The sequence below is a fragment of the Halictus rubicundus genome, chromosome 13 (assembly GCF_050948215.1).
Source record: "Halictus rubicundus isolate RS-2024b chromosome 13, iyHalRubi1_principal, whole genome shotgun sequence".
Classification (NCBI taxonomy): Eukaryota; Metazoa; Arthropoda; class Insecta; order Hymenoptera; family Halictidae; genus Halictus; species Halictus rubicundus.
Window position 1 is genome coordinate 14,729,798 of NC_135161.1, and position 16,508 is coordinate 14,746,305.

The 16,508-nt window shown below is 36.0% G+C and overlaps 3 protein-coding genes across 17 annotated transcripts in view; 1 reads left to right on the forward strand and 2 right to left on the reverse strand.

The window, feature by feature from the left end:
• On the reverse strand, positions 1–2,794 carry Prx2 (Peroxiredoxin 2). Its single transcript, XM_076799247.1, has 4 exons — positions 2,633–2,794; positions 803–952; positions 414–722; positions 1–329 (listed from the first exon to the last, which is right to left on the reverse strand). The coding sequence occupies exons 2-4, from the start codon at positions 934–936 to the stop codon at positions 185–187; spliced, it is 588 nt and encodes a 195-aa protein (XP_076655362.1). The 5' UTR covers positions 937–952; positions 2,633–2,794; the 3' UTR covers positions 1–184.
• LOC143360426 (putative peptidyl-tRNA hydrolase PTRHD1) lies at positions 2,727–4,872 on the forward strand. Of its 6 annotated transcripts, XM_076799250.1 has the most exons (4): positions 3,586–3,771; positions 4,086–4,170; positions 4,336–4,522; positions 4,629–4,872. In XM_076799250.1, the coding sequence occupies exons 3-4, from the start codon at positions 4,337–4,339 to the stop codon at positions 4,800–4,802; spliced, it is 360 nt and encodes a 119-aa protein (XP_076655365.1). In that variant the 5' UTR covers positions 3,586–3,771; positions 4,086–4,170; position 4,336; the 3' UTR covers positions 4,803–4,872. The 6 variants fall into 6 exon arrangements, with proteins under 6 accessions (XP_076655367.1, XP_076655368.1, XP_076655363.1 ...); XM_076799252.1 differs by lacking the exons at positions 3,586–3,771; positions 4,086–4,170 and adding an exon at positions 2,727–2,849; XM_076799253.1 differs by lacking the exons at positions 3,586–3,771; positions 4,086–4,170 and adding an exon at positions 2,874–3,027.
• Positions 4,873–5,043: 171 nt separating this feature from the next.
• Positions 5,044–16,508, reverse strand: part of LOC143360423 (uncharacterized) — a 132,013-nt gene continuing 120,548 nt past the window's right edge. For 3 of the 10 annotated variants that reach the window (XM_076799239.1, XM_076799244.1, XM_076799235.1), the window contains 4 exons: positions 13,978–14,004; positions 13,171–13,224; positions 12,829–12,855; positions 10,165–11,099 (listed from right to left, as the gene is read on the reverse strand). In XM_076799239.1, coding sequence (XP_076655354.1) covers positions 10,788–11,099; positions 12,829–12,855; positions 13,171–13,224; positions 13,978–14,004 — 420 coding nt within the window. In that variant the 3' untranslated portion in view covers positions 10,165–10,787. The other 7 variants (XM_076799237.1, XM_076799238.1, XM_076799236.1 and 4 more) reach the window with 7 other exon arrangements.

Sequence of the window (16,508 nt, forward strand, 5' to 3'; positions counted from 1 at the left end):
TAAGATTATATAAACACACTTGTTTATTGTAAAAAAATTAAGTAGGTCATATTTGTCTTTAAACTAATTTAAATATTTTAGCACTACATATAATCATGGAATTACTGCTCTTTTTTTAAAGAAACAATCTATAACAACACAGGTAAGTTAAAAAGAAGTAGGTAAATCGCTTTATTTGTTTCATTTACGAGCTCTGGAAATATTCTTTCGAGCCAACAACATCAGGTTTCATAGTTTTCTTTCCTGGTTTCCAGCCAGCTGGACATACTTCGCCATGTTTATCAGTATACTGAAATGCTTGAACCAAACGCAATGTTTCGTCGACGGATCTATAAAGGAGGAAATGATATTTATTAAACGTAAAAACAATATTACATTGCATTTCAGAACTGCCACATTGTACATTATCTTACCTGCCAACTGGTAGATCATTAATTGTAACTTGACGCAGGTTTTGTTTGTCATCTATGATGAAAAGACCACGGAATGGAACACCAGATTCCTCATCGAGCACTCCATAGTCGCGTGCAATTTTGGTACTCTTGTCAGCAAGAAGGGGAATGTTCATCTCACCAAGACCACCCTGTTTACGAGGCGTGTTTACCCATGCTAAATGACTGAAGTGAGAATCGGTTGATGCTGCAATGAGTTCGCAACCAATTTTCGCAAATTCATCAGCACGATCAGAGAAAGCAATGATTTCAGTTGGACACACAAATGTGCTGTGAAACAAGAAATTATTAATTACATCGGTCAAAACGGTAACATTATATTAACATTACACTAGAAAAAAAGTACTCACAAATCTAACGGATAAAAGAAGAGAACAACATATTTTCCTTTGTATTGAGAAAGAGAAATCTCTTTAAACTCTCCGTTAACAACAGCAGTACCATGGAAGGCAGGAGCTGGCTTCTGAATAGCAGGAACTGGCATGATGATTTGTTAGTTTCTGTAATCAAAAAGTTTGATTAAACAATTGACACATAGATTACCATAGACATTTTTGATTACCATAGACATTTTTGATTACCGAAACATAAAATATGTTACATATAAATGTTTCATGGTCTCAGGGAAAACATAACCTAACATCGACAGGCTTTTTGCAAATCAAGGTGTATAAAGAACGTGAAGGTCACCTTTGTTATTTTTTTAAACAGAACAAATTCTCTTGTTTTACCTACATACATATATATATATATATATATATATATATACATGCATACATGTCCTTATTTTTTCTATCCTGTTAAGTTTTATTTTAAACTTGCTTTGTCATGTCTGTCGTTATCTATTTTCCCTTCTATCTTTTAGATCAGTTGATTCCATAAAATTGCTATTCTTGATTTTAGTCATCTACTTATAACATATGTATTTTTAAAAAGCAAACGAATTTCAAAAAAACTTATAATAAAAGGATTATGAATTTTGAAAGATGAAAAGAAATTTAATATATCCGATTTAAATTTCATGTAACTAATGTTAGATAAATATACATAATTTTCAACCCGCAGAAACATATAAGATTAGTTGATTAATGGTTTCAAATTTATAGGCAGAAATATTTTTTTTAATCTATAGGAATTTTGTAATAGTGAAGATAAAGTCGAAACGATTAGACATATGTTTGACACTAAATATTTCATATGAGAACAACTTAGAAAGCATATTTTCCTATTTCAGTTACTGCGCAGTTCTGTAGCGTTCATAGTTTATTATATTCATATTTAATTCATAGACTCAAAGCTCCAGTTTAGAAAAGAAATCGATGTTCTATTTAATTCTATAATCACACGCGACCTCATGATACATAGTGTTGCCTGGGTTAATACGTTTGTTCAGTGGTAGGTGAATATGTACATAAGTGTATACATGTAAATATAAGAGTGAAAACATCCTTTATTGCTTCGTTTAAAATATGGATTATCTAAACAGAGAACGTGTTTCTTGGTATCGGTTACGATAATGTGAATGAAACACCGCGCGATAAATGCACAATCAAAGTCTTATATGCGAACTGGAACGAAGAATACGGTCAAGGACAAATGTCTAACAACGCTAAAAAAAAATTATAACGTTTCTAACTTTTCAACCAAACTAATCAAAATATGTTATACATATGTATTATATTTTAAAGAAATATATATTTTATGCTTAATGTTAGTGTGAAATGTATGGCGAAAGCAGCTTCACATTCATACATTAGCGAAATTCTCAAGTCACTTTGAATTATCATAATTTTACTACATTACGCAGCAATTTTCCGTATAATACAAATGAATTCGTGTGCAGCAATGGCGTAGACACTTCGGAAGTATAAATCTGTCCTTCGTACAATGATATTTTAAAAAATTGTCTAAAATCTCGAAAAAATTGATTCAAGGACAAATGGCAAGTGCAAAATATTTGCATTACATAACCTTAATTTTTGTCGAACGCGATAAAGACGAGCATCTATTATACTTTCCGATACTTAAGTATTGCATTGTTGTTTGCAACAGAACATCCCAATTGTTTTAACATCAATTTTAGTGTTTATACAAACAAATGAATGGATGTTAACACGAGTTCGAAATTAACTAAACGAGCGCGTTGATATCAAACTTATTGTAATTAAATTGAAATGTACCTTTTTCTTTGTGTAGAGAAATCTAGAATGTAGTCGAGCACGTCACTCTACAACGTACTTGCACGCTGTCAAAAGAATGTCTAACGTCTATCCGTAACCGGCTACCGGTTTCGAAGGGACCAAGACCTGATTCACAACGGAAAAAGAAGATTTAACGCCATCTACAGATTGCAGTGCCCCCTATTTTAGGATTGAAATCATTGAAATTATTCATACGGTACGTATATACATGAAATATATGATGGTACCGTTTTAAATTGAACATTTTATTTAAATCATGAATTATTATCTTTATTTTGTTCAACTATTTCAACTAACTTTTAATCTCTGTCACATCGTTACGTGGAACTGCAATATAACCAACACTATTACATATACAGTGTGTTCGGCAACAGGTGGGAGAAAATTTAAGGCAAAAATCAAGTATAAAAAACTTACGACGTTAGTTTTGTTTCCAAGTTATTAACAATTAAATTCTGCCAATAGTCGCAAGTGAGCTATTATCAATGACAATTTCTGTCATTGTATTATGCACTGTATCTCACAATGCTCTTTTTGATTTTATATGCATACATGTATGCGTCTCACTATTGGCGGAATAGAGATTTTTAATTGTTAATAACTAAGAAATGAAGCTTAAACAACAGCTTTTAATGTTTAATTTTCGTCTTATATTATCATGACGAATTAAACTTTCTTCTACCGGTTACTGCCTGTACAAATGCTAAATTATTCTATACAAGCAGATTAATTATATCATATGATTGATCATGTTATTAGAATATTGACAATAAATGTTAAAATCATGTAAAACATACTTAAATATTTATCTATATAACTTTAAGTACAAATATATATTTACATGTAATATGATGTAAAACATATAAGGCTGTTCTATTTACAATTTAATAAAATGTATTTTCCGATTAACAAATAGCGTAATTGAAAGGTTCTAGTTCTACCATGTGGAACAGAGTTATTTAACTGAGGAGCTAATAAGTGGGTTTAACATTTATTACAATACATACTAGGTTAAATAGCCGAAAGCACGTTTTAGGAAAACATAATTGCTACATAAATATAGTATTATTTCTACTCGTTTGATAATACTTGTACATAGTCAAACGAATTGAGAGAAGGTATGAGTTTAATTTTCAAAATGTTGATTATTTTTTGAGGTTATTACAAGTAAAGTACGTTATTTCGCTATACAAGGTATTATCGTAATCTTCTTGAAAAATATTGCGACTTGATTTTGAAGAATTAGTATTTGTTTAATATTATTGATATTTTATATTCATTGACTATTTTCGATCTGCATATAATAAGTACATTGTACTATGTATGTAAATATACTTGTTAGATTATGTTGTATTTATTAACAAAGCTTATCTCTACATGTTTTTAAATTCATTTTGAATTTGGCAAATTTTATAACGATTAAACTATAAAGGAGATTACAAGAAGTGGTAGAACCTTTCTATTCTACTTCTGTTGAATAATAAATCTTAGAAATTGGGGAACCTTACCTGTAACAGGTTAGCATCCATATATTCAAAAATGTTTGTATATTAGTTTCGTATAAAGTTCTATTTACTATCAATTATTTATTAAAATCAGATAGTTATTTGATATTAAGCAATTTTGCTGACTTAACAACGTTATGGTACTTGACAAAAATTGGAGATACTTATTATTCTTAGAATGACTGAAATAGTTCAATATGTGCTGGTGCGAGGAGACCTTTTGAAGACGTTCAAGTGGCCCATTGGCGCAGTTATAGCTCAAGCATGTCATGCTTGCACAGCAGTTACTCATCTTTTTTATAATGATAGTCACATGCAAGATTACCTCACTGATTTAGACAATATGCACAAAATTATACTTGAAGTAAGTATACAATTTCTGTGCATATGATTTTTAATTCTTTGAGCGCAGAATGCTTGAAAACTGTTTTATTTGGTAATCCATATAGTAATGCATACTTAAATACTAGGTTCCAGATGAGACCAGCTTAAATACTTTATGCGCGCAATTGAAAGATAATGACATTCAACATAAATTGTGGATCGAACAACCTGAAAACATTCCAACATGTTTGGCGATAAAACCTTATCCCAAGGATAAAGTAAAATCATACTTCCAGAAGTATAAACTGCTTAAGCTATAATCATACTTTTATATTGTACTCTGACAGTAATAAAAATTAACAGTTTGTAATAGCGATGCACATTTTCTAAGAGGTTTGTGCATAATTTCTCATGCTTGATGTTCCAATGATAACATGAATTTTAAATTGGTATCTAAACGTGTAATGTAGAAATGCTTTATCGCCTGCTCTCTGTCGAGTGTGAACGTTAACTGGTTATTCCCAAACGGATTATTCGAATATGTATTGTTCGAGGAACGACACTTTTTCCTCGCGTAACGGACATACATGCGTGTATACACGATAGCGCAAGGTGTTTCTTTTACATTTTCGTTTTCTTTCTTTTTTTATATATGAAGGATGACAAACTTCAATGTGGGTTTTGATTTACACGAATTATGAAAACGGCCGAATATTCCGGATATACACTTATATTTTATTTTACAATACTTGGTAATATTGACAATGTGTACACATTATTCTTTCGCTTTACAGCTAATGTAACTCTAGTCTAAAGGAAACTTACCTAACGATATGCTTCGTTAACTGATACTCGTATAAAAATTAGCCTTTGCGATCGTGCAAAAATATGCACTTTATCTGACACACCGAAGGCAACAAAATTACACAGGTACACGCATATGCATTGTTCACGAAATAATACGTATCAGGAAAGGAAGTTTTAACTGTTTCCTTTTTTTGTCACTATAACGAATTCTATACCACATCCACGATTCGAAGGGGAAAAAATTCGTTTCTTTTTCTCCTTCTTTTTTTTTTGCACTTAAAAGAACATAAATGATATGTAAAATTGTCGATAATTAATATGATCATGTATGCATATGTAAATAGCATTTGTGCTTAAACTCGTTTGGTTGTATTCGAATAAAAAATAAATTAATAGAGTAAGTTAACGCTGATTAAAATTTAGCTGAATACAAGTTAAACAGAACAATACTTCATTAAATAACGCTTAAATCGACGGGTTTATGCAGGTAAAATCATCAGTTCTGGTAGAGTGCTGCGTCGCGTGAAGTGTTCGGTTTTTATACATATGTGTCCCTTTGTCTTTACGAATTGATCGATAGCTAAGAAAAATGTGTTATGTCGGTTGATATCGCAAGGATGATATAGGACGACGGTAGATATTTTAAGAAAGCTATGTATATTACGATGGTTGGAATTTCAATGTTACCTAACGTTCGCTTACTTATATCTACCTGTTTCGTTCGAGTGCGAGTGGAATCGTTGCATAGCGCGTTTCCACGAGGTTCTCGCGAAACGTATTCGCGACACAGGTTGCCAGCATAGAGACACGATCGCGAATTATTTTTACATAGGATGCATTCCATAGCACTTTCGACGGAACGTCACGCACGTTATGCTGTCCAGCAACGTCGCCGGGTCGATAAATCAATTATTTTCTTTTTCGTCGCGTGTTTTATCGCGCGACACGTTGTGCGATCGGCAGTTCGTTAATTTCGACATCGCTCTCGCTTAGAAATAAAGTAACGTATAAATTATTGACACTTATCTTCGTAGACAGATCGCCAGTAAAATCATATCGATATTGTTCTAACCGCGTTCGCGGTAATAAGCTCTAAATATTTATGTACACGCACTATTTGCGGACGCTAATCACTGTAAGTACACTTATTTACAACACTCGATGGCAAGATGATTAGTTTGGCATATTGGTAAATATATGCAAAAAATATGTATACGTAAAATATACATATGTATATATATATATATATATATATATATATATATATATATATATATATAGTTATTTCATTTTTTTGTTCTTTTGTTTTTTGTTTAAACAACTTGTTCGGTACGTCAAACGGGATGATGAGTATTTTCACGATGAAATATACACGTATGTCCCTGGAAGTGTGTGGCTATCTTGATTGCGTGACTGTTTCTGTGTTTGTGTATGTTACTGCTCTTCGTCTTCTTGCTCCTCTTCCTCTTCCAGCCATTCTCGAAGAACGTTGTTTCCTTCCTGTAAGAATGACGGAACAGTCGCATTATAAATAAGTTTCGCAGATGCGACCTCGAATTTGTTAAGCAGGCCTAAAAGATTTATGTAATACGCTCGAAAGAAGTAACAAGATTCATAGCGTCGAAACGTACAGGTGCAATGTAAACGTAAACGTAGAACGCGTTGTTCACGTGTAAACTGCGATTCCTTTAATAAAAGTTCAGTTTTCGTGTTGGCGTCTTATTGTTCATCGAATAGTCGCTAGCTCAAGAATCGTATTGTCGTGCGTGGAAGCAATCAGGCGGGTATGTTGTCAAGAATTCATGCATCCGAGATTAACGTTGTTTCTAGCTTTAAAGCATTCTACGAGTAATGTTTTAATAGGTACATTCTATTCCCTACAGCCGTGCTGGCCACATTTGTCACAATCGAGGTAAAACCGTCCCGAATAAATTTTGTATGCAAAGTCAAAATTTTAAGCGAATGTTTCGCGAATGGAACACGCGGACCAAAATTTCGAAATTTGATTTGATTAGAGATTAATCTAGAGTGATGAACGGAAAATCTAATGGCTTGTCTGCGGACTTTATGCGGAATAAAATTTTTCCGAGTCAATTGTCAGAAGCAATAAAAATATCAATAAAAATATATTTTTCCTTTCAATCATTTGAATAAGTTGAAAAGAGTGCAACAGCGCTCAGAAATTCTTCCAACGTCTTTACAGTTTTGTATTTCACGAGTTCATTCTCCTGATTAATGCATAAAATCCACAGTCTTATGCTAATAGCATAAATGAACTGCAGTAGAACCTCGTTTGCAAGGGTAACTGTATTCCCCTCGATTCGAGTTCAACTCCCCTGATCTGGCGACACTGGTTCGGGTCTTGCCTTTCGCGAAAGAGATCTCGTAGTAAGAGCAGTTGGTGGAGCTGGTTAGTAAAACTCTATCATCGGCACTGACTTATCCTCCGAAAGGTTTGGATAGAGGTTTCGAGGCTCTACTGTGGTCAGTTCCTTTGCAAAAGGCCATTCTCGAAATTAGTTCTCGGTATAGAAGCGGTGCGTTGTTTTTGCCGACCGAGCATGCAAAAGAGTTAGTGTAACTACGGGATTTGCAATTACCAGGACCACGTTAGTTTGGGAGAGCAAGGTGAGACGAGTGATGAGGGGCGATGACGGTGGTGGTTTTGGTGGTGTATTGGTGGTAGTAGTGGTAGTGGTGGTAGTAGTTGATGGTGATTAGGGCAGCGCTCAACGAGCAATTTATTGCTCGGCTAGATTTCCGTTTGGATCCGCATAATCATCGTATTCCTCTTCTGGGTCTTCGTAATCCGTTTCTGCTGGCTCGGGTCCTTCGACAGCTGGTACCGAGGTGCTAGTGATGTTCTGCTAAGAGAATCCAAGCGATCGTTGCATCGACTCTGCTCTTACAACTCGTTCCGTTTGTTAACATTTACGATTGTTAGTCAATCTACGCTACTTCCCCTAACCCGGAAAATTCACGTAGTTACTGTACATTTCAGAACTTTGCGTTACAAGAAAGCCAGTAAAAACATCTGATTCGAAGTTTTAGAATTTTATCAGACGATATCTCGACATGGTCTAACAAAAATTTCAAACGGTAGCTAGTACTCGTTAACGATAAGGATGGAGAGAGAGAGAGAGAGAGAGAGAGAGAGAGAGAGAGAGAGAGAGAGAGAGAGAGAAAGAGAGAGAGACAACAATTTGTACAACTAGATCTATGTCTATGAATCGATAGATTTACGAGCATCTGTATCGGGATTAATATTCTGTCTAGATTATGACGCGCGGTATCTACCTCTCGGTAAAATTCTAAAAATTTCAGATAAATATTGCGTTGCCTCGCGTATACGATGTGCTCTTGAGTATTGAAATATCAAGATCATACCAACATATCACTTTTTTAACTTGTAATATCGACGACTTAAAAATAATATGAAAAAATTATATATACACAACTTGCATGGTATAAAGAGAGAAATATTGTGGTGCAAATATTTTTTCTATCAGTGAATACGTATAGTGTATCACGTATCTACGTAAAAATATATTGACCTTCATACGTTCTAAACCTAATAGTGACTTCATACGTGCTAGACCTAGTTTTTAGTAAAAGCAAACAAATTTATGCGATCTGACACTTCAAAGACAATTGCGAAACATATTTCTGTTCAATATTCGTTATCGGCAGTCTAACCCTGACTTATCAATCGAAGCAACCGAAGGCCTTATAAACAACGCACAATATACACATTACGTACTGTAACATGTATAATGTTGTACTATCTATCTATCTATATAATGATTGGAATAAAATACCCGACAGTGGTTTATATTCGGCTGACAAGTGTGTCCTGTTGCTCGTGTTTCAAACGCAATTCTGTCTCAAAAAATAAAGTTGTGTCAAAGTTCCGTACTTTCTCTTTTAGACGCATCCCGACTTTTTTTCAGGTGTTTAATAGTTTCTTTTGTTATAAGTTAACAACAAATTATTATTATATCATTATTCGTTCTCAAACAGTGTTATATCTTCTTTCTATTCCTTATTCGAATAAAATTTTGCTCGACTCTGCTTAAAAACATGCTAGATAATCTAAAGTCGATATGTTTTCAGTTTTAAAATATTTTTTAATCTTGTTACGCGAGCAGCTGAATTCTCGCACCGCAGTACGAAGAAGTTTCTTCAATTATTCTACTGACACAGTTCTAAATTTGTTTTCTAATTAATTTCGAGAAACCGGAACTCCCTACAGAACCGTCAGCGAATTTAATTTGAGACTTTCGCTGTAAGGTGTAATGCTGTTATAGTTATACAACTTCGTTCATGCTGTGAGTAACTACCTTATCTTAATTAGTAAGAAATAACGATTTTCAGTGACAAGTATTCTGTAGTGTCAAAAACAAAAAAAAAAAAAAAAAAAGAAAAAGAAAAAAGAAAAAAAAAAGACAATTTGCATAGCCAAATGACTAGAAGCTTTACGTTCACAGTTTCTGTACCTACGTACCTACTCGCATACGAAATTGTGAGACGAGGGGTTGATAGGCTTCCGGTGGGTAACGTGTTGAAACGATATAAAATGTATACAGAACAATTGTTGATTTTCGAGGTAAAATTGTTGTTAGAACACAAGCAGCAGAATTCGCGGGTGAATCCACTACAATATTGGGCTTTTTTCAAATTGATTTTGCGGTGGTTCTCGCGTCGGGCGGAAAGAAAGACAGAAATCTCGATGTGTATTACCTGAGGCGATCCACATCCAGCTAAGGGCAATCCGTCGCTACCTACTGGACAGGGTGCATCGAGTCCTGGCACACCCTGATCTCCTTGGCTTCCTTTGTCACCTTTCTTACCGCGTCTTCCCTGCGGCCCCTGTATTCAGACAGAAGAATGCTTTTTCATGTAAACGATGCGGGAGCAAGTGTTTGTGCAAACGTGCAAATAAGGCCAGGCACAAGAAAGATTCTCTCTATGCACTATGTGTAGTGTTCAACTGTGCAGAATAATCCGCAATTGAGCGTAAACGTCTAAGAAAGGCGTTAACAGATCTTCTGCTCTACTAATTAAATCTCTCCACGTATAAACGGTTCCCTAAATTCCACTGTCTACTTGAAATTTCCTTCGGTTATCCCTTTCGTGAATCTCGACAAAACTAACAACGATTTACACTATCGTTTTTTTCCGTTTGACCGTTCTAATTTTAACAAATGTATGTTTTTGTACGAAATCAACGAGTTATATACGCTGGTGGCAGCATACGGAAATCGATGCATCGAAACAAATGGCGAGGAGATCAACGTAGAAAAATGGAAAATGAACGTACGAGATTAAAGTGGCGCTGTTATGATTTTCATGAAATTTGCATGATGTTTATCGGATCACGCTTTTTTTTTATTTTTCGTTCTCTCTCGCTGGAACAGTGCATCACGCTTAAATTAACGTAGCTGCGCCTTTCGAACGATGATTCATTTGCTACGGTAACCTTCGACGCAATAATGGTATTAATCGCACCAGTGATGGCCACGGTAAGAAGCAGAGCGACAATAACTGAAGTGAATAACGATGGCGACGATAATGGTAGATGAGATACGGAGCACATGTCGATAATGCAAACAATTCCGAAACTGGCAATTGATTTCTGGCGTGCGATACCTCTCGCGTGCCAGAGATCCCATCGTGAAATACACAACGTTCAACGCGTTAATCCGCCTGATTAGATCATAATTTTTCCTTGCCCCATTATCTAATATTAATAGTCGAATTACGTCAATACTTACAGATTCACCTATATCACCTTTCTCTCCCTTCGGTCCCTGGAATTGGTACGCCAAACAATTTATTTTGTTCTTCGCCTCTTTTCTACATGCACGATGCGTGTTGTTCTAAACATCTCTGATCGTATATACGGTCATGCAGAGTTCATTCTTCACGATCATCGACGCATCGAACAGTGTAAGGAAATTAGTCTACAATCGGTCAACTAGTTTCGAGCAGGTAATACACAGGGTGACTAACCAGCTCGACAAGCCAGCTGAACAACTATCATATTTTTTCTCGAAATATCGGCTCTTTGAAACCAAACAACTCAACTTTTTGTCTCAAAGATTTCTTCCTATCTCGAAATATATTAAAGTTATTCGGATAGCTTGCCTTAGGCGCACCCTGTATAAGTGGAATAAAGTAGGTACGTTAAGCCTATTACTCGTTCTCCTTAGCATTCGCAAGAAAAAAATGGACGATCCTGGTCTGATTTCGAAATTGTGAATTTGTCTCAGTCAGCTTTAGAGATAGAAGCGAAGAGACGATGCGCTTCTCCCTCCCCCCCCCTCTCTCTCTCTCTCTCTCTCTCCCTGATTAATTAAAGCTTACTGTTTTAAATAGCGTTTTCAGTACAAGGTTATTCGACTAGGTTATTTTACTAGATTGCTAGTAAAAACAATTGCTTTTGCAGCAGTGATCTTCAATGCAACACTTTTTCCTGAATTATGTATCCATCACTTCTAGTTATATTCATGCGTGGATCGTATCAATTCAAATAGATCCCTGAATTTTCTGTTCAGCCGATTTCATAAACGAAAACTGTGATCTTGAATTTCAAACAGCACCAACATTTTGGTCTATCGATCATTGAAATTACCAAACAGACGTTGACCCTCTTGATGCCATATTGATCAAGGCTCAAAATACATTCGCGCCATTCGAGTACAATTATAAAATATTATGTACACGAGTTACCGAACAAATGTAAAAGTGAACTAGACAACAATTTCATGGTTAGGCTATGGATTTTATAGACTTATGACAAAAATGCTGCTGTATCGTTTTCAATTCCCTAAAATTATTAAGAACAAAAATCGATGTCTATAGTCATTCATAGTAAGTCATGGCGAAGAGTATAGTAATTTATGCAACGAATACATTGTGTCTTGAACCTTTCTTAACGTCGAATGACCTTGTGTTGTAGATTGGTAAGATCCTCCGAATACAGTTATGATACTAACGAGAGCAAAGGGATTGTAAGGGTTGTAAGAAGCTATACCATGCAGCATGAAAAGATGAAGGTGAGCTCAAAAGTTTCATTGTTCTTCCATCACCAAAACAAAAAAGTGATCATCAACATACTATAATAGTTTTCGAAATTGCAATTTTAAACAATTTTGTTTAATAATAGATTCTAGTATATGATGCACCACGAAGATACTAACGCGTTAATTATCCGTTCTTAAATAACAATTTCAAAACGAATTCTTAGACTATGTTACTCGATATTTAAAAGCCCTTTTTAAATGCGTTTCAGTAGGAAGGACGTACTGAACTGTATGGAAAACTTTCGGAAGTGTGTGTTGGTGTGAAAAGGGAGAAAGGAAGGCAGAACGCAGTTTCGGCCCCTCCTTTTCATGCAAAAGAAGTAAAGAAAAGAGATGAATTTTGGAGCAGTTCCCGGGGTAGATCGGGCAGATGTATCGTCGTTACCCCGGGTTGGTTAGACTGTGTGGTCGCAGTCACACCAAAGGGACGAGCGATAATCGAATGCCACTATACCTCCGCGCCAGGAATTCCATCAGTACCCTGGGGACAAACAGAATACATCGTTGGCATCTCGACAGTAGTATAATCGAATTCTATCCGGACGGAATATCGTTTTCTACGGAAATTCTTAACGATCGAAGACCTTGAAAGCTACCACGAAGCGTCATTTTGATTTCACTTTTTGTTACGTTTCTAACTATTATAAACGCGGGAGAAAACTGATCTGTTTTCGACCAAAAAGTGATGGATGTGAACCGCATTACTTATTTTCAATGTTTCGTGTTGCGGTTCAAGATGAACTTACTTTCGAAAACAATTTTGCACAATAGCTTTTCGATGGTATAGAACACTTACAGGTAGTCCAGGTTCCCCTCTTTCTCCTTTCGTGCCTGGTTCTCCTTGTGCACCCTGTAAGTACGAACGATCATAACGAACGCTGCACTTCGTATAATACTAGCCCTCGCAAACAGTTCATGGTCGAGTACAGTAACATGAAACTAATTAAACGCAATTCTATATTATATGTTCGAAATTCTGCCGTCATGACTAGACTGCGGATTTTGAAAAATGTGTAAATCAAACGCAAACCAGCAAAAACAATAAAAGAGTTTAAAAATACTGTTGACAAAAAGAAAGAAACATCTGCGTGACTCCTATATCTTCCAGTAAACACAGAGAATTTTCATTTTGCAGAAAAGTCCGCAGTCTGAGAAATTAGTGCTCCGAGAGTCGATCACGTAGAATCGGCTACCCCCGCTACTACTGCCGCGACGCGACAGGCCGACTCGCTGTATACTATTTATTAGGTATTTATTCATGAATTATTCAGATAACGAGAGTACAATAGGAATCTTTGTTATTTTATAACGCACTGTTTCGTGCAAAGTTCGCATTACTGCATTTCCAATCTGTTTGAACTACGTATATACGAACAACATCATCTTGTACCAGCAAGACGTAATCGTTAGCTTTCAGCTAGCTTCGATCATGTTTGACCAAACACTCTTTGCCAGGGGTAGTATTTGTTGTAACAATACCGTGAAACTCGCAACCATAATCTACGCCCGAAAGATGAAATCAATGGGTGGAACGTAGAAATTGTCGATCCGAAAATCATAAATATAATGTATGATTAAACGGGTCACCCCGAGGATTGCTCACCTTCATGCCGTCTAATCCTGGTGGCCCCTGAAAGGTAGAGGAAACCGTGTCAGATTCGTTGATGTCACCTGACGATTAATTGGTATCGAGTACGCCGGTTTAAATTGTCATTTTATTACTGAGGAATTTTTATTAGACGCCCTCTACATCGTCATTCGCAGCAATATTGTATCCTGCCAAGCTCTACCTAGATTTTCAAACTCTGAAAGTCTATTAAGATAATACTCTTCAACGCTCTTACCAACAAATATAGTCTCGCTATTGCTTTTATCATCTACGAAACACGAAGTCGATTATCTCTTTAGCGACAACTGTGTTTAACCAGCGACGACGATTGCGATACTTTGAAAATCGTCAACTAATTTCTCAAACTAATGCACACCGCGACAAACGCGAAAAGTTTCGATGCAGCAAAAACGGTCTAACGAGATAAGAATGGCTAATCGACCTTCCTGCCAATTTTCATTTTTTCTTCTTCTGCGAACCAATGGGTTAAACTTCCCATTTAATTAAACTTGCATTTCTGAAGTCAAAAACTACACAGTTCAAAATCTGCAGGATTGTACAAAACAGAAAAAAGTGCAAAATTTTTGGACCCAGAAGGAAAAGAATAGCCCACTAACCCATATTAACTTTAAACGAACGGGTCGAAATCTGAAATTTTACAGAATAGCCTTCTAGGCAAAGAACATTGTTTCGCAGACAAGAAAAATGAAAATTCGCATGGGGGCCGATTGTCCATGTTTATTCCACCAGACCCTTTCACGAGCAAGGCAGAAATACAACTAAACGGGCGTTAGGCAAGGGAGAAGAGAAAGAAAGGGAGCTCGAGTTCAAGAAACATTGGAAAGAAAAACAAAAATAAAAAGAACAAAACGATGGCGCAACGTAGCAACAATCACGTTATCGTTGTGGTTACAGCAAATCAACACGTGTTATTTCTCTCTTATTTTTTTCTTTCTTTTTTCGTTGGTTGTTGTATTGTATTATGATTGATTGTTCGCGGAAGGAGCAGAATTTTGTGGTTAAAAAACGAAGAAGAAGTATAATAATTGGGGTTGTAATAGTAGTCGTAGTAGTAGTAGTAGTAGTAGTAGTAGTAGTAGTAGTAGTAGTAGTAGTAGTAGTAGTAGTAGTAGTAGTAGTAGTAATAGTAATAGTAATAGTAATAGTAATAGTAATAGTAGTAGTAGTAGTAGTAGTAGTAGTAGTAGTAGTAGTAGTAGTGGTAGTAGTAGTAGTAGTAGTAGTAGTGGTAGTTATACAAAATGGTCGTCGGATCGCAGCCTAAGGCAAAATGCAAAGCGGTATGTCCACTACAAGATATGTGAAGCGTTGAAAAATTTCGGAGGGCATCGTATAGAAGCAAAGGATACAGGCACATGCACATTCTGTTTATTAATTGGGACAATGTAAAACAAAATTTGTTAGACTCAGAGTATTCATATACGCAAGAATTCCGTCGTCGTATTCTTCTCTGCAGATTTTCTCTCGTCAATTACCAAGCGCGCCGTTTTACAATCAACTCACACATACGCACGCACGAAATAATAAATTCATATGCTGTTCCGCATACCTTTATGCTTGTCTCTCTATCATGCATGTATATATATGTGTACACACACGATCCATCCACGTATGTAACATGTATATGCATATATTGATAACGATATGCACGTACACGGCATACGTATACACAAATTATACACGCACATGTATAGTACTCGACCATTTACAGTGTCCACTCGATAAATGTAGAAAAACATGGGTCCAGCCAGGGATATTTACCGGTCAGGAAATACTATTGTTTGATCCACTGCCGAACGTAGAAAAGGATAGCGAAGCTCGAGGGTCTTGGTCGCCGAGGAGTGTAAACATAATATGCGAGACCACCACTAATCCAATATCAAAATTTTCATTAGAAAAATGCCACGAATATGTTAGCGAAAGTCCCATAAAGAAATAATGAAAAATAAAAAAATTTTGTTATTGGATTAGTAGTGGTCTCAGAGCTATATACCCAACCCGTATTATGTTACACTCTTCGGCGATCGAGGCCTCTCGAGCTTCGCGGCCCCTCGCGGGGTATACACCAGGGTAGTGGGGATAGTTCTCGGACAATTATCGGCCAGATATTTAGGACTTTTATCGAGTAGACTCCGTATACTCGTTTATTCTCATGGAGCTCCGTGGGTACGTTCTCACGTGTATGGACACAGAGTTATCCATGTACGGGGGGTGCACGTTCACAAATATAATGTATGCTTTACTCGCATAAACGTTTAACCGCTAAAGAGCTTCATCTACACGAAAGCTCCGCACTTTCACTTATCCTGTTACCTTAGTCAATCTATTCGCATTAATTCTACGGTGTTATCTTTTTCGTTCTTTTCCCTCTCGTTTCGAGTAAAGGTATAAACAGGGAGAAAGGGAGATTCTTTTGTCTTTCTTTTTTCTTTTCTTTCCTTCTTTCTTTTTTCGTTCGTTCGTTCATTCGTTCGTTCGTTCGAGGCGAATAAAACATAGGTCAC

Bases quoted from the DNA above. Each gene is read 5' to 3' on its own strand.
- LOC143360426 (XM_076799248.1), top strand. From the start codon at position 2,910: ATGAATTATTATCTTTATTTTGTTCAACTATTTCAACTAACTTTTAAT. The intron at 3,056-4,335 runs GTATAAAAAACT...TATTATTCTTAG, and splicing joins AAATTTAAGGCAAAAATCAA to AATGACTGAAATAGTTCAAT. The intron at 4,523-4,628 runs GTAAGTATACAA...CTTAAATACTAG, and splicing joins TGCACAAAATTATACTTGAA to GTTCCAGATGAGACCAGCTT.
- Prx2 (XM_076799247.1), bottom strand. From the start codon at position 936: ATGCCAGTTCCTGCTATTCAGAAGCCAGCTCCTGCCTTCCATGGTACT. The intron at 723-802 runs GTGAGTACTTTT...CTTGTTTCACAG, and splicing joins TTCTTTTATCCGTTAGATTT to CACATTTGTGTGTCCAACTG. The intron at 330-413 runs GTAAGATAATGT...CCTCCTTTATAG, and splicing joins AATGATCTACCAGTTGGCAG to ATCCGTCGACGAAACATTGC.